Source organism: Cynocephalus volans, chromosome 1 (assembly GCF_027409185.1).
Source record: "Cynocephalus volans isolate mCynVol1 chromosome 1, mCynVol1.pri, whole genome shotgun sequence".
NCBI lineage: Eukaryota > Metazoa > Chordata > Mammalia > Dermoptera > Cynocephalidae > Cynocephalus > Cynocephalus volans.
Genome location: NC_084460.1, coordinates 113094324 through 113111645, shown reverse-complemented (window position 1 = coordinate 113111645; position 17322 = coordinate 113094324). Strand labels below are relative to the sequence as shown.

General features: G+C 39.3%; 1 protein-coding gene across 1 annotated transcript in view; it reads left to right on the top strand.

The window, feature by feature from the left end:
- P3H2 (prolyl 3-hydroxylase 2) overlaps positions 1-14979 on the top strand; it is a 148601-nt gene extending 133622 nt beyond the window's left edge. The window contains exons 9-15 of the mRNA XM_063101853.1: positions 2037-2164; positions 2710-2805; positions 3367-3517; positions 4076-4193; positions 5186-5261; positions 9199-9339; positions 13967-14979. Coding sequence (XP_062957923.1) covers positions 2037-2164; positions 2710-2805; positions 3367-3517; positions 4076-4193; positions 5186-5261; positions 9199-9339; positions 13967-14059 — 803 coding nt within the window. The 3' untranslated portion in view covers positions 14060-14979. The remainder of the gene's footprint in view (positions 1-2036; positions 2165-2709; positions 2806-3366; positions 3518-4075; positions 4194-5185; positions 5262-9198; positions 9340-13966) is intronic.
- Positions 14980-17322: the final 2343 nt, after the last annotated feature.

Genomic DNA, 17322 nt, shown 5'->3' with positions numbered 1-17322 from the left:
ATACCATATCACTACTTTGGAGATTCACAAGGCCTGTTCACATATTGAAAGTTCCAAGAAATCCTCTTAAATTTTATTTAATGCAGGACTTCCCAAAAACTTTTCAGCATGATGAAGTTTGAAAAACATTGAAATGTAGTAAAACATATATATTTTTCTATTTATTCAAAAGATGTGATAAAGAAACTGTGAGCTTTTGGATATATTCTTGGAATTCAAGAAATTCTGTGTTTATAAATTTTGATGACAATTTTAAACATTAAGAGAGGCAATTAGTGGATCATCTGAATGACCACCTTATAGCCACATACTGCTTGAGATTTCACATCTCAGTGGGTGTGAGTGCAGCTGTGGTCACACTGGCACCAGTTGGTAATAATTCATTGGTTAAAGACTAACCATGAATGAGGTAGGGTGAACTTATAAATAATATGTTAGGACCAAATGAAGGCCAAACTTCATCATGGTAAACTAAGATTTTGTAATAGCTTCAGGAGAGAAAAGTTGTGGTAGAAGAAGTCATTATACACCAAAAGTACTATAAGGAATGCTGGCTCAAAACAACCTGGGCCAGATCAGTTAGTAGAATATTCATGTGGAATGTGGCTTTTCTTTTTCAACAAGATAACATTAACCATTTCATTAATATTGTTACTTTGAATTTAGTTGGTTTTATGGTCTGGCTTTTATTTAATCTATTTAATTTTTTTGGTATTATAGTTGCATTGAACTATAAAAATAATGTCTACATAGATTGCAAATATGAAAAATAAAATTATGGTAAAAATAATTTGTCAGCACTAAAGTCCCTAAGGGAACCTTTGCTTTGACAGGTAACCATGCATCACTCAAGATGGCACAACACTGTCTCATTCTTTTAATATTACATTAATAATGGGCTGTAGTGAATCTTTTATCCTAACTAGGCTAGTAAACGCTTAGATAGTACTGTTCCCTAGTTTGGCTAATACATTTTACAGAGATAAAACAGACACTAGTTTTAATGGTCTCTTCTTCCTCAACAGATGTGTTTTAGACTAATGAGCTGGTGCCATTTCTAGACTGGGGGAGAAAGAGAAGAGTGGTGTCTTCCCCACCCCCCTCCCTTGCTGGCGAGCTGCTGTTAGGAACAGGCACATACAAGGTCTCTTAGGAGTATTATATAGAGTAGAAAAGCACTGGGGTATTTTCTTTTCAGTTTTCTGGGTCAAGATGTTTCTCTCTGCTACATCTAAAGATTTTCTCACCACCAGAGGCTTTGTCCTTCAGTCCTACTCCTTGAGGAAAGGACCTCGTCAACTTTGGATTATGTAATTTCACAACCTAAAATGTGACCCAAAAGCATGACCCTCTGAAGAGCCTACATGAGGCTGATTTTATAAAGTCATGGGCTCTCTCCAGGGACAGAGCAGGTGCCTACAAGAAAACCTCCTGCATAGCAAAAGCAATGTAATGATTTTGCCTAGACAGTAGAGAAAAATAAATACCCCCAAAGCAAGACAATCTAGGGTCACTTAAGCAGTGGGAAGAAGACTGGAGGAGTCCAGTGACTTAGGTGTGACTACCTGAGTTACCTGATAAAGGCACTGCTCTAGATGCCAGTGAAACCAAGGTGTACATGTCATGCCTGGGGGACACAAACACATAATCAAGTAATTGCCTGTGATGTAACAGGTGCGAATGAGGGGCTGTGGAGGAAGTTGGGTCTTTTCAGAGAAGAATTCTATAAGGTGCCCAGTCTACTTTTTACGATCATCAATGGAACCAAATGAAGAAATAGTTTACCCATACCAAAATATTATGCAAATGTAACATATTATTATGATATTATGGGGAAACCTGGTAGCCAGACATTTGCCTTTTTCCTGAATCCATATTGTGTTTATCAAGCTTCCTAATTTGTAATTTGTCTTTGTATTCTCAAATATTCATGAGGAAACAGTCTCCAAAACTGCACATCGAAAGCTATTGGGTATTCTGTGCTCCCCTCCTTGGGGACAGGGTAACAGCGAAGATGATGTGCTCTGTCCCTTCAGGTGGTCCTCTGCTCTACGAGAACGTCACATTTGTCTACAACTCGGAGCAGCTGAACGGGACTCAGCGAGTTCTCCTGGATAATGTCCTGTCAGAAGAACAGTGCCGAGAGCTCCACAGCGTGGCCAGTGTGAGGACCTGGAGGGGAAGGGGACCCCTATTGTGCTAGCCTGTCATAAGCCTGGAAGTGCTTTGGTCCTGGTCTCATTTGAAGCAGGGAATAATGCCTGAAATTTCTCTTTAGGAAAAAGACATTGATTGTGAAGGCACTTGCATAGCCTTTGGATTGGGATGATTTTAATTTTTCCAGGTGGGATCTGGAATAGCTAGTGGCTTAATTACTAGGACAATGGCCATCCAGCAAGTGCCCTGCCTATCATATAAAGTCACTGGGAAAATCATTTTATTTTAATTGAAAATTAATATATTGATCATTTGCATTCTATTTATTTCTATGACAAATGAAACTATTTTATAATGAAATGTAGAAGGAAGATTAAATAAAGATATCTCTTTTGATTGGAAGAGTTAATTATCCCAGGATCCTAGAATAAAATGGGAATGGTTCTGAGCATTGGCTTTGGTTCTCAGATTTCTGGCAGCCAAGGCAGAAAGACAGACACGATAAATTCATAGTTAGCACTGACAAAGTACTTTCGTGCATTTTGCTTCCAGGGAATCATGCTTGTCGGTGATGGATACAGAGGAAAAACTTCACCCCATACGCCCAATGAAAAGTTTGAAGGTGCAACTGTCCTGAAAGCGCTCAAAGTAAAGTTGAAATTTCTTTTGAGTTTGGGTTTCTAAGTGTCAATCCAGGAGCTTCTGTGAACGGCAGAAACAGGAAAGAGAATTGAGTTTAGAATACATACCTACATCATCGGGTCAGTTGAAGGGAGCAAGTATGAAATGGGACTTTCGTTGTTTTGAATCATTTCTTTATTCAGTCATCAATTTATCAAACTTTACATATCCTAAATTTGTACATGACAAAAAATATACAAGCCCTGTCCTCAAAGAGTTCATGATGTAGTAGCGGAGACATACCCTAACAAGTAATTATTCTCTCCTGCCAAGTGTTGTTAGCGAGGAGTGACGAACGTATTATGAGAGAAGAGAGGAGAGAGCGATTAGCTTTTAACTTCCCCTCTGTGATTGGGAAGAGCTCATTTCAGGAGTTCACTGTCCTAACCCTAAGCCACAAGCACGTAGTAGTATTCCCGTAGGTCCACACAGAAACGACTATCCTACACAGGCTTAATGAAACCTAGTGCCTATTTTTTTCTCAAGTCCTCCAGTCAACTCGGTGTCTAATGTTTTTATTTTTTTCAGTTTGGTTATGAAGGCCGAGTCCCACTGAAGAGCGCCCGTCTGTTTTATGACATCAGTGAGAAGGCTCGGAAGATCGTAGAATCCTATTTCATGCTGAACTCAACCCTATATTTTTCCTATACACACATGGTCTGCAGAACAGCCCTGACTGGTGAGATTCCATAACCTGAACTTGTTTCTTTCAACAACCAAAAGAAAACAATGCAAAACAAGGCCCTATTACATTTTAGAAGAATATTTTAGAAGAGTTCTAGATTTCTAAAACTAAAGAAGCTTACAAACTCTTACTCTTCCCTTCTCTTTTTCTCCTTTCTGGGTGCCTAAAGTTTTAGAAGACCCTCTTTTTGCACATTTTCTCTTTCAAGTCCCTTTCTCCTAATTGCCAAAGTCATGCAGAAAAATGCTCTTCTGCTCCAGGCTTCCCTTTTCGAGGAACCAGGAACCGGACAATCACAGTGGCCATTACATCCACAAGCATCATAGACGATGAAGCGGTTATTGAAAGAAATGTTCTTAAAAAGGCAGAGACTTTTTAAAAAGGATTCACATCAGGTTTACATCGAAAGTGGGCCAGAGTCTCCTGACTCCACTGTTCTTCCATCTATTCCACCCTGTGCTCTGTCACCCCACGCTTGTGGAGGACCCAGAGAATGGGAGAAGACAGTCAAATTGTCAGTTTCTCAGTCTTCCCCATTCCCTTTTCTGCCAGGTCAGCAGGATAGAAGAAATGATCTCAGTCATCCCATCCATGCTGACAACTGCCTGTTGGATCCAGAGGCCAATGAATGCTGGAAAGAGCCTCCCGCTTATACCTTCCGGGATTATAGGTACAGCCAGCATCTGCTTCCAAACCAAGCTTTTATCCAACAGTTAACAAAACCCCATGGCAACCAGAAAGCTTTCTGCTCTGCTTGTCATCATATTCATCTCCATGAGGCAGAGATTTTTAAGTAATCTCCTGAAGTAGCTGTCATAACTGAGAACTGTTGTCATCATCTCATTTTTATATTTAAAAAATAAGGTATATTTTGTATTCTAGTCCACAAAATATCTTTTATTTTAATGTAAAATGTAAAATTTATGTTTTTTTTTAATCATTTTGTTTTCACTGAAACATATCCCTTGTCCTATGTGTATCTCAGTCGGAGAACTGAAGGGCATAGTGTTCCAACACATAACAGGGGTCTTACCACATCACTTATCAGTGTTCACACGCATGAAGAACTATGTCTGCATTTTATAAATAACAAACTAGAAACTCAGAAGAAAAGAATGTTGTATCTTATTGACAGATATTTTAGTGTGTAAAGAGGAGTCCGGAGATGTAGTCACCATGCATAATAGTATGTTAATTATTGCCAGACTGTGTTCATTCAAAAACATTTATAGAGCGCCCCCTATCTGCAAGGTTAGGCTAGACCACAAGGAACTCTCCAGCTAGTTAGGGAGAGAAAAATGCATCCTTTACAGTCACAATTATGTAAGGAAAGAAGTCACAATTATATAAGTACTTTGGGCAGATTCATGGGCCCAGATTAAGTTAAATCAAGTTATGTTTTATTGTAGAAAGTTAAATGTGACATAAGCTTTGAAATGTGATTAAAATTTTAACATAAGTGGAATAAATAAATTATTCAGGGGGAAACCCAAACTATATCTGATCTTACCTTCAAGGGTTTGGAGGGTCAATTATTTCAATGTCTAGTTCAAAGTAAACTTGCCAGTCAGGCTGGTCAGTTCATCACCAGACCTGAGTGTTCTATCATGATGTTGTTGTAAGCAAGTAAGCAGTAGAATGGTTGTCCCTTTTCTCTTATAGTGCTCTCCTTTATATGAATGATGACTTTGAAGGAGGAGAATTCATATTCACTGAGATGGATGCTAAGACTGTGACTGTGAGTAAATATATTCCTGCAAGTTTAGTTAGCTTTTTTTTTTTTTCTTTATCTCAGTCTTGCCATTTTCCCAAGAACTCATGGACTGATGGATTTCAAATACTTCTGAGCTCAAGAATTCAAGAGGTGGAGAGAGTCCTAGTAAATTCATATATTCGAAAATGTTAGAAATGGAAGCATCCATAAAAATATTCTAGTTCATTTTAAAGATAAGTAGATTAAAGATTCGTGATATTAAGGATTTGATCATAATTATGCAGCTACTTAGTATTAGACCTGGAACCAGAACCTAGGTCTTCGGATTCTTTGTCAAGTCATCTGATGGAAACATAAAAACCTCAGTTCCTAAGTCACTCAGTTCTAGGATAATTCAAATGATTCGATGAAACAGCTTTTAAGTAACCTGGTGTTCTGCATGCTTGGATTATTGGCCTTCAAATCCCTAGTTACTAAAATTATCATATATGTGTGTATCTATATGTATATATTTATGTATATAATTGTGACATCAGTAATAAACCTATACCTACAAATTGATACACACAAATATATAAATCAACAGTTAAATTCAACCAGTCCTTTCCTAAGCAAAGCAATGCCTTTGGAAAACCAGCTGACTTAGCACTTAAAGATCATATAGTTACCATCTTTTGTCTTTAAACCAAGGAACATATATAATGGTAGAAAAACAGGCTTCTTAATCAAGGAAATAATCAAATTATGAATACATTATGAGGTATCTCTTTCCTTCATATGAAATCTAAGTAGTTTGGGTCATGTATGTGATAAAATCTAAAGTTTTGGAATTATATAAGCTAGTTCTAAAACTTTTCCTGAGTTTTTTGTTTTTCCCCTCCTAGCTTGCACACTTTGCTTAATAGTGATTCATATATCATTCATGACACACTACTGTGGATAAGATTCTCGCTTTTAGAAGAGCTCGTGTGTAGAAAGCATTTGATTTCCGAGCTCTGCTAACACTGAAACTGAGGTACAAAAATGCTCGCTTCTCACACAGTTTGAAAGAAAATCCGACAGGTGGTTGAAAAATATTCTTTGCTTCTCCTCCACCTAGTGGCCATATTTGGAAATGATCAATGTTTGAAAGCAAGTGATGCCTGCAATACTATGTATGAATCAGTTTCATCAATTGTTGATTGAAAGTTAACTGGAATTCTGCTTTTGAAAGATGTGGAAGATAATATTATCCTTTCATGTATCTTCAATTTCAAGAAAAAGATATAACTATTTCTAAAAGCACTGAATCTAACCCCCTCCAAAGAAGTAAAACCAATTTAAACAGTTTTTAAAACCAAAGGCTCCAACTTTAGAACACTTATTTTCTCAAATCAGTTACACTTCGTATTTGCATATGATCATTGTTTAGGATATTTGTAGATAATTAAAATTCTTGTTAGTTTTTACCTCTTTCCCACAGGCTATTTATTCCAGTCCCAATAACAAAGAGAAATGGATAGTTTTTTGTTTCTGCTTCCCCTCATTGACTCTGGAGGTACAAATAAGTCACGGAAATGGCATAACTTGGGGCCACACAAAAAAGCAGTTTTCTAAGTCCTTTACTTTGGAAAAATCTGGAAATAGTATAATTAACTGAATGATGGCTGAATGTTTACCATTGTTCAAGATAACAATGGTAAACAACAATGAGTGCAACACAAATGCTTCTCCAACCCTTAATCATCAGCTAGATGGAAAGCACAAGGAATTTTTAAAATCATACTTGGAATATAGTATATTGGAAGATACATGAGTTATTTTCAACAGCAGCATGTATTTGTGAGACATGGGAATTAAGGGATTTTGATTTCTCTGTGAAAGTTTAAAATTAAACAAGATAAAAATGAACAAGAAATAAGATTTTAAAAAGATAAAATTTAACAAGTTCCATTTGCTTCATGAAAAATTAAATTCAGTATGAATGGGGCTGTGTTCAAACAGTATGTTCACAATCATCTATCTCAACTTCAGAACATATTTTCCTAGAGAAGCACTGACATGCATGGAGACAGGTTCGCTAAAACCTGTTCATTCCTCCACGTACCTGACATATAACAGTTGATGCTCCCCGTTTGATGAGCTTAGTCCTAGAGATGCTTGTGAACCCACCTATAATCAATTCCAGCTGCTTCAAGCAGCTGATAGCTTCTTTTTCCTAAACCTTCCCACAGTTCTTTGTGGTTAAAAGTACTTTCAATTCTTCCAATTCCATCAGAGAAAAAACATTAAACTGTCTCCACATCTTTGATAAGATTTTGTCACCAAGACTTGGTACTAATCACAAGAAGCAATGGCAACCATGTGCAGATGAGTGAGTGCTGACCAGCACCAGGAACGAGCAGCCTAGAAAATTAGAAACTCCAGATCCCAAGGCCGTTTGCCAGGAAGGCTTTTCTGTCTTACTTCATATGCTTCAAATATCATTTGTTTTGCTGTTTCTATGTGAAAATGCGCAAGTTTCTTCTTTAGAAAAATGGAATCAGATTGATACTGAGAGCACCAGTAACTAGTAATCTCTAAATTTATATCAGAAAAGTCTCTACCCAGCAAAGGCAAATCACTCTTCAATTATTGTAATCAGAACCAACTGCTGATTTTTGCTCTTTAACATTCACACACAACACATGCATGCACGCACACACGGGCACACAAATACATCACACATATGCACACATAGGCACACGTGTACACACGTAGGTCTCTGACTTTTTGATTCCTCCATCTACCTCTGACCTTCTATGTGTAGTCACACAGAAGTCCCTATGTTATGCAGAATCCAGGGACTTCAGGAAATTTTTCAAATATTTCTCCTAAAGCTAGCAGTGAAAAAAACATAGCCATCGCATTCTATGCAGAAGGAAACCAAAGGTACTTCTATTGGACATGTGTCAACTCAAGTCACTTCAGAAAATAGCTAGTTAGAACAGGCTTGACATATCACACAGTAGAATGACTAGTACCACTTTTTTTATTTTACTTTCCATCTCTAAGCTCTACTTTGGTACTAGTAAGGTTGTATTTCCCAAGAAAGAAAAATGAACTCTACTGACGTCAGACACTTCTTTAAACACAGAAGCAAGGCCCCAGGTATTCAGTTGATTAAGATCACTCAACTTGAAGAGCCTGCTCGTTTTATTTTACACTCCAGCTCAGTGCTGCCGGCAGTATCTCTTTTTCCCTCACTGCACTCTTCTACCTGCACATTAGCGGACAGCTCCACCTGAGCAATGCACATGCTTGCAAGTTCTGTGCCCATCATCTCAGAACACTTGGTGATCCTGGAAGAGGTCACCTGAAGGGGTAGCTTTCAAGCAATGCCTAAATGACCACTAGGTAGAAATATTGTAAAGGGAAGTAAGTATCATATGGAATTTGACTTGACTTCTTACGATCTTTGTATTGTGACAAGTACATAAACCCATAAATGTACAATTAAAGACTTAGAAAGGGCATACTCATGTAACCACTACATAGATCAATTACAGAACAGTTCCAGTACTCCAGATGTCCTCTTCATTTGTTTCTTTTAATTCCACCAGTATTGGATGTACACCTACTTTGTACCCAAATGCTTTGCTAATGCTAAAACTAAAAAGGTGAATTAAAAGAGAGAACCTTTACCTTCTTGAAATTTGTGGGCAATCAACATTCCACGTATTGAATAATTACTATGTGCATGGACTTTGTCACACATTTTACTTGAAAAAATTTATTTTTTGAGATAGATCTCATTTTGACCTTATCTTTGTTTTATACATGAGCAAATTGTGACAATCTATGTCTCCTTCAATCCCTAGATTCCATTATCCTTTAGTTCAAACTTTAACACAAATAATCCCATCAAAGGCCAGTGAAGGAAGGGCTGCAGAAATGTTCATGATATGAGAATTGATAGTCTAATTGTCACTTTCTTTCTCAGGCCTCTATAAAGCCAAAGTGCGGGCGCATGATCAGCTTCTCATCTGGAGGAGAGAACCCTCATGGAGTGAAGGCAGTCACCAAGGGCCAGAGGTGTGCTGTGGCTCTGTGGTTTACCTTGGACCCACTTTATAGAGAATTGGTGAGTTTCTGACCCACCCACAAAGCCAATTAGACTTGCTTCATGAACTGATTATCTGAAAAGTTCTTTAAATTGCTCCATAACCCTTCAGGAACCTTAGAGTTCATGACACCACTTCTACAGAGTGCTTTCTAGTTTCCACCACTGGCCCTGTTTTCTAAACAAGAGCAAATTTTCCTGATCAGATCTATGACCGAGCAAGTACACATGTAACGTTTGTAGTGTGAATCAAGGGAAAGAAGAGGGGCACTGAGGGCGATTCTTAACCAAATGAGTTCTATTAGGGGAAGATGTTTTCAGAAATAGATATGTCGGTGACGTTTGGCAGTCACTAATCAGTCTTGAGTTTATTAACAAACTGCAGCATCAGGAGAGTAGAGTCATTTTCTACTGGTCACCAGGAAGACTGATTTGTTTTCTCAACAAATCATTAAAAAGAGCATTGAGTCATTTATGAAACATATTTGGAAGAGGGTGAGGGAACCTGAAAGTTTAGTATTATTTATTATTATTACTAAGTTAAATAAAATATTGAAATATTTTCATATATTTGAAGTAGCTGAGGGCACTTAGCCTGGAAAAAAAGACCATGATCTCATCCTTTTGGTTGCCCTGGGACAGAAATTATAATCTCTATCTGTGAAGTTGCAGAGGCATAAATTCAAATCAACCAGTAGAAACCTCTGGGAGGAAAATAGGAGCTCAACATAAGGAATAACTTTCAAATAATCACCACTGTCGGTGGAATTGTCTGCTTTGGAAGTGCTGATATCATGGCTGCAATCAAAGCCTAGGCGACTATTTGGCCTGACATGCTGAAATTGAAACTGTAGCATCATAGCAAGGGCCAAACTGAAGACTGTAAAGTCTTCCCCAGCCCATACTGCTGATGAATCCATAAAATCCCATTCTTCAAAACAGCATTCTACCCAACTTTCCTCTTCAGATCCCTAAATTGAACTCAATTTTATCAGCCCCTATTTAAGAACAATCCCTCTTTCTCATATACTTTTCACCACTAAGCTTAATTCACAAGGTTTTTTGTCCACATTCCCTAAGCATTCTTTCATACATTGTACAAAAGACCTACTATGTGCCTAGGAAGCTCTGCTAGGTAGGCACTAAAGGTACAGGGGTGAGCAAAACACAGTCTTTGACCACAGGGAACTTGAGAGATTGACAAGTAAATATGCAATGAGAAGACAGCAATTTGTGTTTTGTAGGAAGTGAGAATCGAGAAAGACTTAGATAAACTCAGAGATGACAGCCAGCACAGAGAGAAAGAATGGTCCTGAGAAAGGGAACAGAGCACAGAGTTCTGAAAACTTCAAGGGGCACTGAACTTCACATATAATACCCTTTTGTTACCTTGTGTTTCTAACTTCCAAAACACCAGAACTCCTCCAAAGCACTCCTGTACTAAGGAACCCAGGGAAATGAGTAGACAATGAAGATAAATTGTTGAAAAATCGCCTTATTATTTTAGTATTCAATTCAGCATTATTCAATATTCAAACCCTTTCTTCCAAAGTACAGAGCTTTCAAAATAAGCTAACACAAAATAGATTCTCTTTGTTACTACATAATCAGAAAACATCCGTTTCTGAGGTTTAATGCCCCCTCTGATGGAAAAACAGTGCTAGGAAACTTCTCCACTCTTCAGGCAGTAGCGGCATCTAGTGGTCACAGAGGAAAATGACCAGAACCTCTTCAGCAACTATTAGAAAATTTAGTCCGTGATTCCCATACTTTGCTACACATTGTAATCACCTGGGGATCTTTACAAACTACTAACATCTGGCTCCCAGACACAGAAATTCTGATTTAACTGGTGTAGGGTGTGGCCTGGGTATCAGGAATTTTAAAACTCTTCAGCTGATTCTAATGTGCAGCAAAGTTTGGGAGTCCTTGCCTTAGGACACCTTTTCTGATTGAATCCCTGAGCAAAAAAAGCCTGCCTGTGAGCAAGTCATTGGAGCTGGCAGATTTCCATGCTTGTTATACGTCACTTTAAAGGCGCTCAATTCTCATGGAGTATTCAGTTTCATAAACTGTTAATGATGCAAGGATATCAGAAGCTTCAGTTATACACACACACACACACACACACACACGCACATACAAATACGTGAGGGTATTTCAAAAAGTTCATGGAAAGACTCCTATTATCTTTTAATTCTATTTTTCCATGAACTTTCTGAAATATATATACACGAAGCATATATATAATGATATATATAAGTATATGCGTGTTCTCTATATATAAAGCTCTTGAATTTCTTCCTGTTTATAAGAGACATGATTGCAATAATTGCATGATCTCCTGTGGCCAGCAGATCTGGAAGTTTTGTATGTGTGTCAATTTGTTAAGCATCAAGATTGTTCTTTCCATAAAGTAGTAGTCAGGAATTTTACTTAGACATCATGACAGCAATTTACTTTTCTGTTATTTAGTATATCTGGTCCTTTGAGTTGCCTTTATGCCAATAATACCATTTTCAACTGAAAGCTTTTAAATGAAAGAGGCTTTGTTTTCAAGTCATAAAAGTTATTTTTATAACTGACTGTGCTAGGGATCACCTATAGGGGATACGAAGTAGGTAAGACATGACCCCTATTTTCAAGGAGCTTGAAGTCAAATTGGAGAGATAATACAGTGACCTGAATAATTAAAACACATGATAAAGTTTAGTAAAAATCATTAGCAGCGAAGGCATGGTGTTTAGGGGATGTAAACAAGCAGTCAGAAATGGCTTCATTGAGATATTTGAAATAAGCCTTAAAGGATGATTAAGATTTCTTTAGACAGAGGCATTTTAGACAGGGAAAATCTTCACCCATTTGTGTATTCACTCATCAAATGCATGTAACGGAGCCCTTGCCAAATGTCAGGAGTTTTCTGGGCACTGGAAGTACAGCAGTGACCAACAAGATGACTCCCTGCTGTCATGGAGCTCACATTCTAGTGGAAGGAGATGGACAACAAATAAGTTAAAAAAAAAAAAAATAATCAAGAGCTTTGCCGACAGTGAAAAATGATGTGTGGGAAATGGAACAAGGTAACTTATTTGAGAGTAAAGGAGTATGGGTGGCCTGTGAGATCAATGACATGTGAGCTGCATCCTGAGTGACAAGAAGAAGCTGACTAAGGTACAGGCCTGGAGAAGAGTATTCCAGGCAGAGGACAAGTTGCAAAGGCCCAGAGACAAGAGGGAGCTTGGAGTGGTTAAGAAACAAAGAAGGCCCGAGTGGCTGGAACATGGCATGCAAGAGGGACAGTGGCAAGTAGAGAAGACACAGAAGAGGCAGGGGGCAGATTCTACTGGCCAATGAGGAAATGTGAAACTTATTCTAACTGGTGGGAAGCCATTATAGTCCCCCCTACCCACCTTCCCCGGTCCTGGGGAGTTCCAGGATATGGAAGATTACTTTAGCTAATGTGGGCTTAGACTTGGGTAGTAACAGATACGGAGAAAAGATGTGGAAGGCTTGAGATGCAATTTGGTGGTAGACCAGCTGGATCTGCTGATGGACTGATACGGTAGATAAGAGAAAATATAGGAAATGATGGGACCATGCAGAGGAGCGTTTAACCCAGACTAAGACTAGAGAGTTCTTTTGAGAGTGCCATATTCAGAGACCTTGAGGTAAAAGTTAGGAGGTTGGCGTGTAAAGTGAGGAGAGAGAAGACAACAAAATAAGGCCAAAGAAGAAAGGTCTGAATCAGGCAACTCCTTATAAGCATAAGAAAACTAGATCTGGAACTTCAAGCAATAGGGACCCATTAAGAATGTGAGCAGTGAGCAGGAAAGTGACGGGGTCAGATTTAAGTGAGCAGGATCATGAGAAGCGTGTGGGAGGAGTAGGGAGTTACAGATGGATTTTGAGGCTGCTGCAGCAAGTGAGTTATGAGATGCTGAGGGCCTAAACCCATGGCTCTCTAGAGGGAGTGATTTTGCCCTCTAGGTGGCATTTGGCAATGTCTGGAGACATTTTGGGTTGTCACAACTTAGCAGGAGATGCTATTGGCTACCTGAAGTAGGTAGAGGCCAGGGATGTTGCTAAACACCCTACAATGTGCAGGACAGCCCCCCACAATAGAGAATTGTCTGATCTAAAATGTCAGTAGCGCCAAGGGTGAGAAACCTTGTCCTAAACTAAGGCAACAGAAACGTGCATTGAAGAGAAAGGGGCAGGAACAGGACATAGAACGGAGAAGACTAGGGGACTTCTCAGGTTTTAAAGGCAAATGTGTGAGCCCTGGTGGTCTTTGCTGAGAGAGAGAATATGTTAAGAAGAGCAGAGTTGGTCTGTGAGGAGAAAACGGTGAGTTCAGTAGGAACATTGAACTGAGCTGGAGATGTCTGTGGGACCATGAAGCACAAAGGTAGTAAGCAGTTGAACATATGAGATTTCTTTGCAGGAGAGAAGTCTTGGAAAGTAATTGTTTAGGACATAGGGATGCCAGGAGAAGGCACCAGTCTGGGGATGAAGATGAGGTTCAGTCCTTAACTGGATTTAGCACCAATCATGTACAGATGGATGCCTGAAAGTGTTTGGAAAGCATCTGCCACTGGAGCTCATTATTATTCTTGTAAGAGAAATGTGCAAATTGTCTTTTTTGCAGGAGCGAATACAGGCGGATGAAGTGATTGCAATCCTGGATCGAGAACAGCAAGGGAAGCATGAACTGAATATCAACCCCAAAGATGAGCTATAAAAATGAAAAGAATGTTCTATCGAGTATTTATTTAAATTGTTTATCTTATGAGAACTTTTTTATTTTTGTACAGAGCCGTGGTATAAATTAACAGGTTAATATGAGTCACCAGATCTCCCTTCTGTTCCTAAGGATGCTTGCTTTGCCTCACTCAGTCTTTTTTATTTTTTCATCAGTTCATCTCTCAAAGTCTAGTCGCCCCTTCTCCAACACACATACACAGATGCAATTAATTTGCTGCAAATCCAAAAGCTCAAACAGACAGAATAAGCTCATTCTTGGGAAACTGCAGCTCCCATGCACGCTCCAGTTCTAAAGTTGTTGTGCAGTTTGGTCTCAGAGGCCTTTCTCAGAAGGCCTTCCAGTCACCTCCTCCCCCAGTACTGATGGCCACAAACTCTGTCTCAACAGAGTCAGCTGAGCTTCAGGTCTAAGGAGCCCTGGCAGAGTCCACACTGCCTCAGGAATTGCAGGCACGAGGGTCCCTAGTCACCAGGAAGGAACCTCCCTGATGAGTGCTCTATGAGACAGGGACCCCGAGTCTTCCCAGGGCCTTGGTGAAGTTTTTGGCTCTGGTATTTTCAGTTACACTGGAAGCTTCGATTCACCCTCCACAGTGCTCCAGGAAGGACTGCCCTATGAGCTGTATCTTTGAAGAGGTGTAGAGAATGGCTCTTTATCCCAGTGACTTTGGAAGAACCTCATTAATTCCGCCAGGATCAGGGCACCATTGCCAGGTTGCCTGAGAGTGGTGTCCACTGGTGAAAAGGGATGTTTTGAACTTAAGCAAGAAAAAAGAATTTTGGATTGAATTCAGTCTTCATCTGCATATATTTTGGCGGCCCCTCCACCTTGCTGCTATCCAGCACACAGATTTGTGCTTGTGTCTGATTTGTTTAATAAAGGGAGCCTTATTTTAATATCTGGTATTTATTTTTCTTCTCTCAAATGTTTGGTTTATTTTCAGAGAGTGATTTTGTGATTCTGCCAGGAACTTTGGAGACAACATAGGGGAAACATTGGGCCATGACGAGTTTTGCTGGCAGGCACTTGGGGGCCCTAAGGAAGGTGGGAACATCGCTTTTGAAAAACAGAGATGGCTAGCAGATGGGCATTAATCCAGAGAATGTATGGTTCTTGGTCTCAATTCTAAGGACACTGCAGAGACATTGTTCACAGGGTCTGGGGTTGTTCTAGCCTAGGACAGCCTGTGCCATTAACCATTGGGAGACTGCCTGGCTTTGTGATGGGCAGTGATAGAGGTAAGATTTACTTTCTGCCACTTGTGATTTTGGTTGCTGGTAAGAACATTTATTCTTTGAAGCCAAAAATTGAGTTATCATGATTTATGTGCCATCTGTTTCCCACTGAACTTTCTGGTTGCTTTTCTATCATGGGAAAGTAGAAAGAGCATTAGATTATAATCCCTGCTCTGTGACGTGGAGCTACTCTCTTTCCCTTTCTGGGCTTCAGTTTCTTTTTCTGAAAATGACATAATGGGTTGTAATTGTTTCTAGAAGCCTTTCCTCTTGCTCAAAATACAAAACAAAGCTAATAAAAATAAAAAACAAAACTAATTTTAGAAATATTCACAAATACAAGCAGATTTACTTTTGCTAACATTTTGAGAATTGTGAATGGGTTCGTTATGTATGTATGTAATTTTAAAACCTCAAACCTAATTTTAGGGCTAAAAGCTCCTGAGTTTTGAAAAGGTTGATTGCTATCTGTTTGCTCTTTTACTGCGAAGAGCTTGCCAGCACTCAGATTTGCTGATAGGAGGATATGGGCTAGGATCTAATTTCTGTTTTCTGGCAACGAGGCATCAACAAAGAAAACAGTTGTTGGCTCCTTGCGATTCCCTCTTCCTGGGTGCGATGGCCATGCTGGGAGTGGCAGGGACCTCAGTGCTGATTCTGATATTTAGTTGCACACAAAGTGGGTGAAGGCCTCAATAGATGTCATCATGTCAGATCCACATCTTATGCTATTTGCTGACAACACAGTAGTTATTCTTGTTTTGCAGGTTAACCATGTTGCTTTAACTTAGAACATCATGTATATACTAAAGCATTTATTTTTTAATCTGTTCCACATCAAACCATACATAATTTCATTCAAATATTAAGGGAGTGTCATTGGATGACCAAAAAAAAAAAAAAATCGAGCTCAGAAATTGCAGTTTGTGTGCTATATAGTTTCTTGTGTAGATGGATGGGGAAACACATTAGAATTTTTGTAGCTTTTGGAGCTGAAGAAGGCCGGAGAAATCACAATTCAATTCTGTCTTTCTCTTTGGGTGGAAACTGAGAGCCAGAGGTGGGAAAGAGGATCCCATGATTACAGAACTAAAGCAGGCAAAGCCAGTGCCATTGAATTTGGCTATGAAGAATGCCTGACCTGCGGTACATGGGGGCTGGAATCCTTGCACAGCCTTCATCCACCTAGAGGAAGGGGTGATTTTTTCTATTTGGTCCAAAATGGTACTTGCTTACCAATGGATAGACCTCCAGGACTGTCTGTCCAGAAAGGGTAACTTTTTGTAATTCACACAAAGTTCTGTATGTGCTTTTTAAAGCCCCATATTTATGACTGGTACTTTTCATCTGAGTCACTTGGGGAACTACCATTTGTCTTGATGACTGTCCCTCCCTTGTGTAAAAAGCCTACAGCTCACACAGCTTTTATTTTCACCTATATGATCATATAGAATGCTTACAACACAGAGCACATTCACATGCCAGGAGCCCAGGGAGGCATTCTGGGCATGGATTATGGTGCCCATTTGCAGATAAGAAATGGAGAGAGGTGAGGTGATGTGGCCATCTGTGGTCACTCAACTCAGAGCATCAAAGTCTGAGCTAGAAGCAGAGTCTTTTGAGCCAGAGGAGAGAAAAAAGCACCAGGGTTGTCACCTCCCCAGCCATGCTCCTGGGCAATTTAAATATAAAATAATAAATTAATGTGAACAAAAGTGTTTGGTTTTATACAGTCAAGAAAACTTCTTTTCCTCTTTTATTTTCCTGCTGAGTGATGTGTGATGGTGTATTTCTCCTCTCCTCTGGGAAATATTAAATATGGGTTGCATAATTCAGTTTGATTCAGCCCTATTTTTGCGAACATACCTGTGCCTGGCCCTGCTTTCCTGTAGCTCACAAAAGGGGAGAGGATCCTAGTCAGGTATCATTTCTCTCTCTTCAAGGCAGAAAGAATCTTGAACTTAAATTTCTTCTTCAGAAAAGACTGACACAGGACAGAATGAC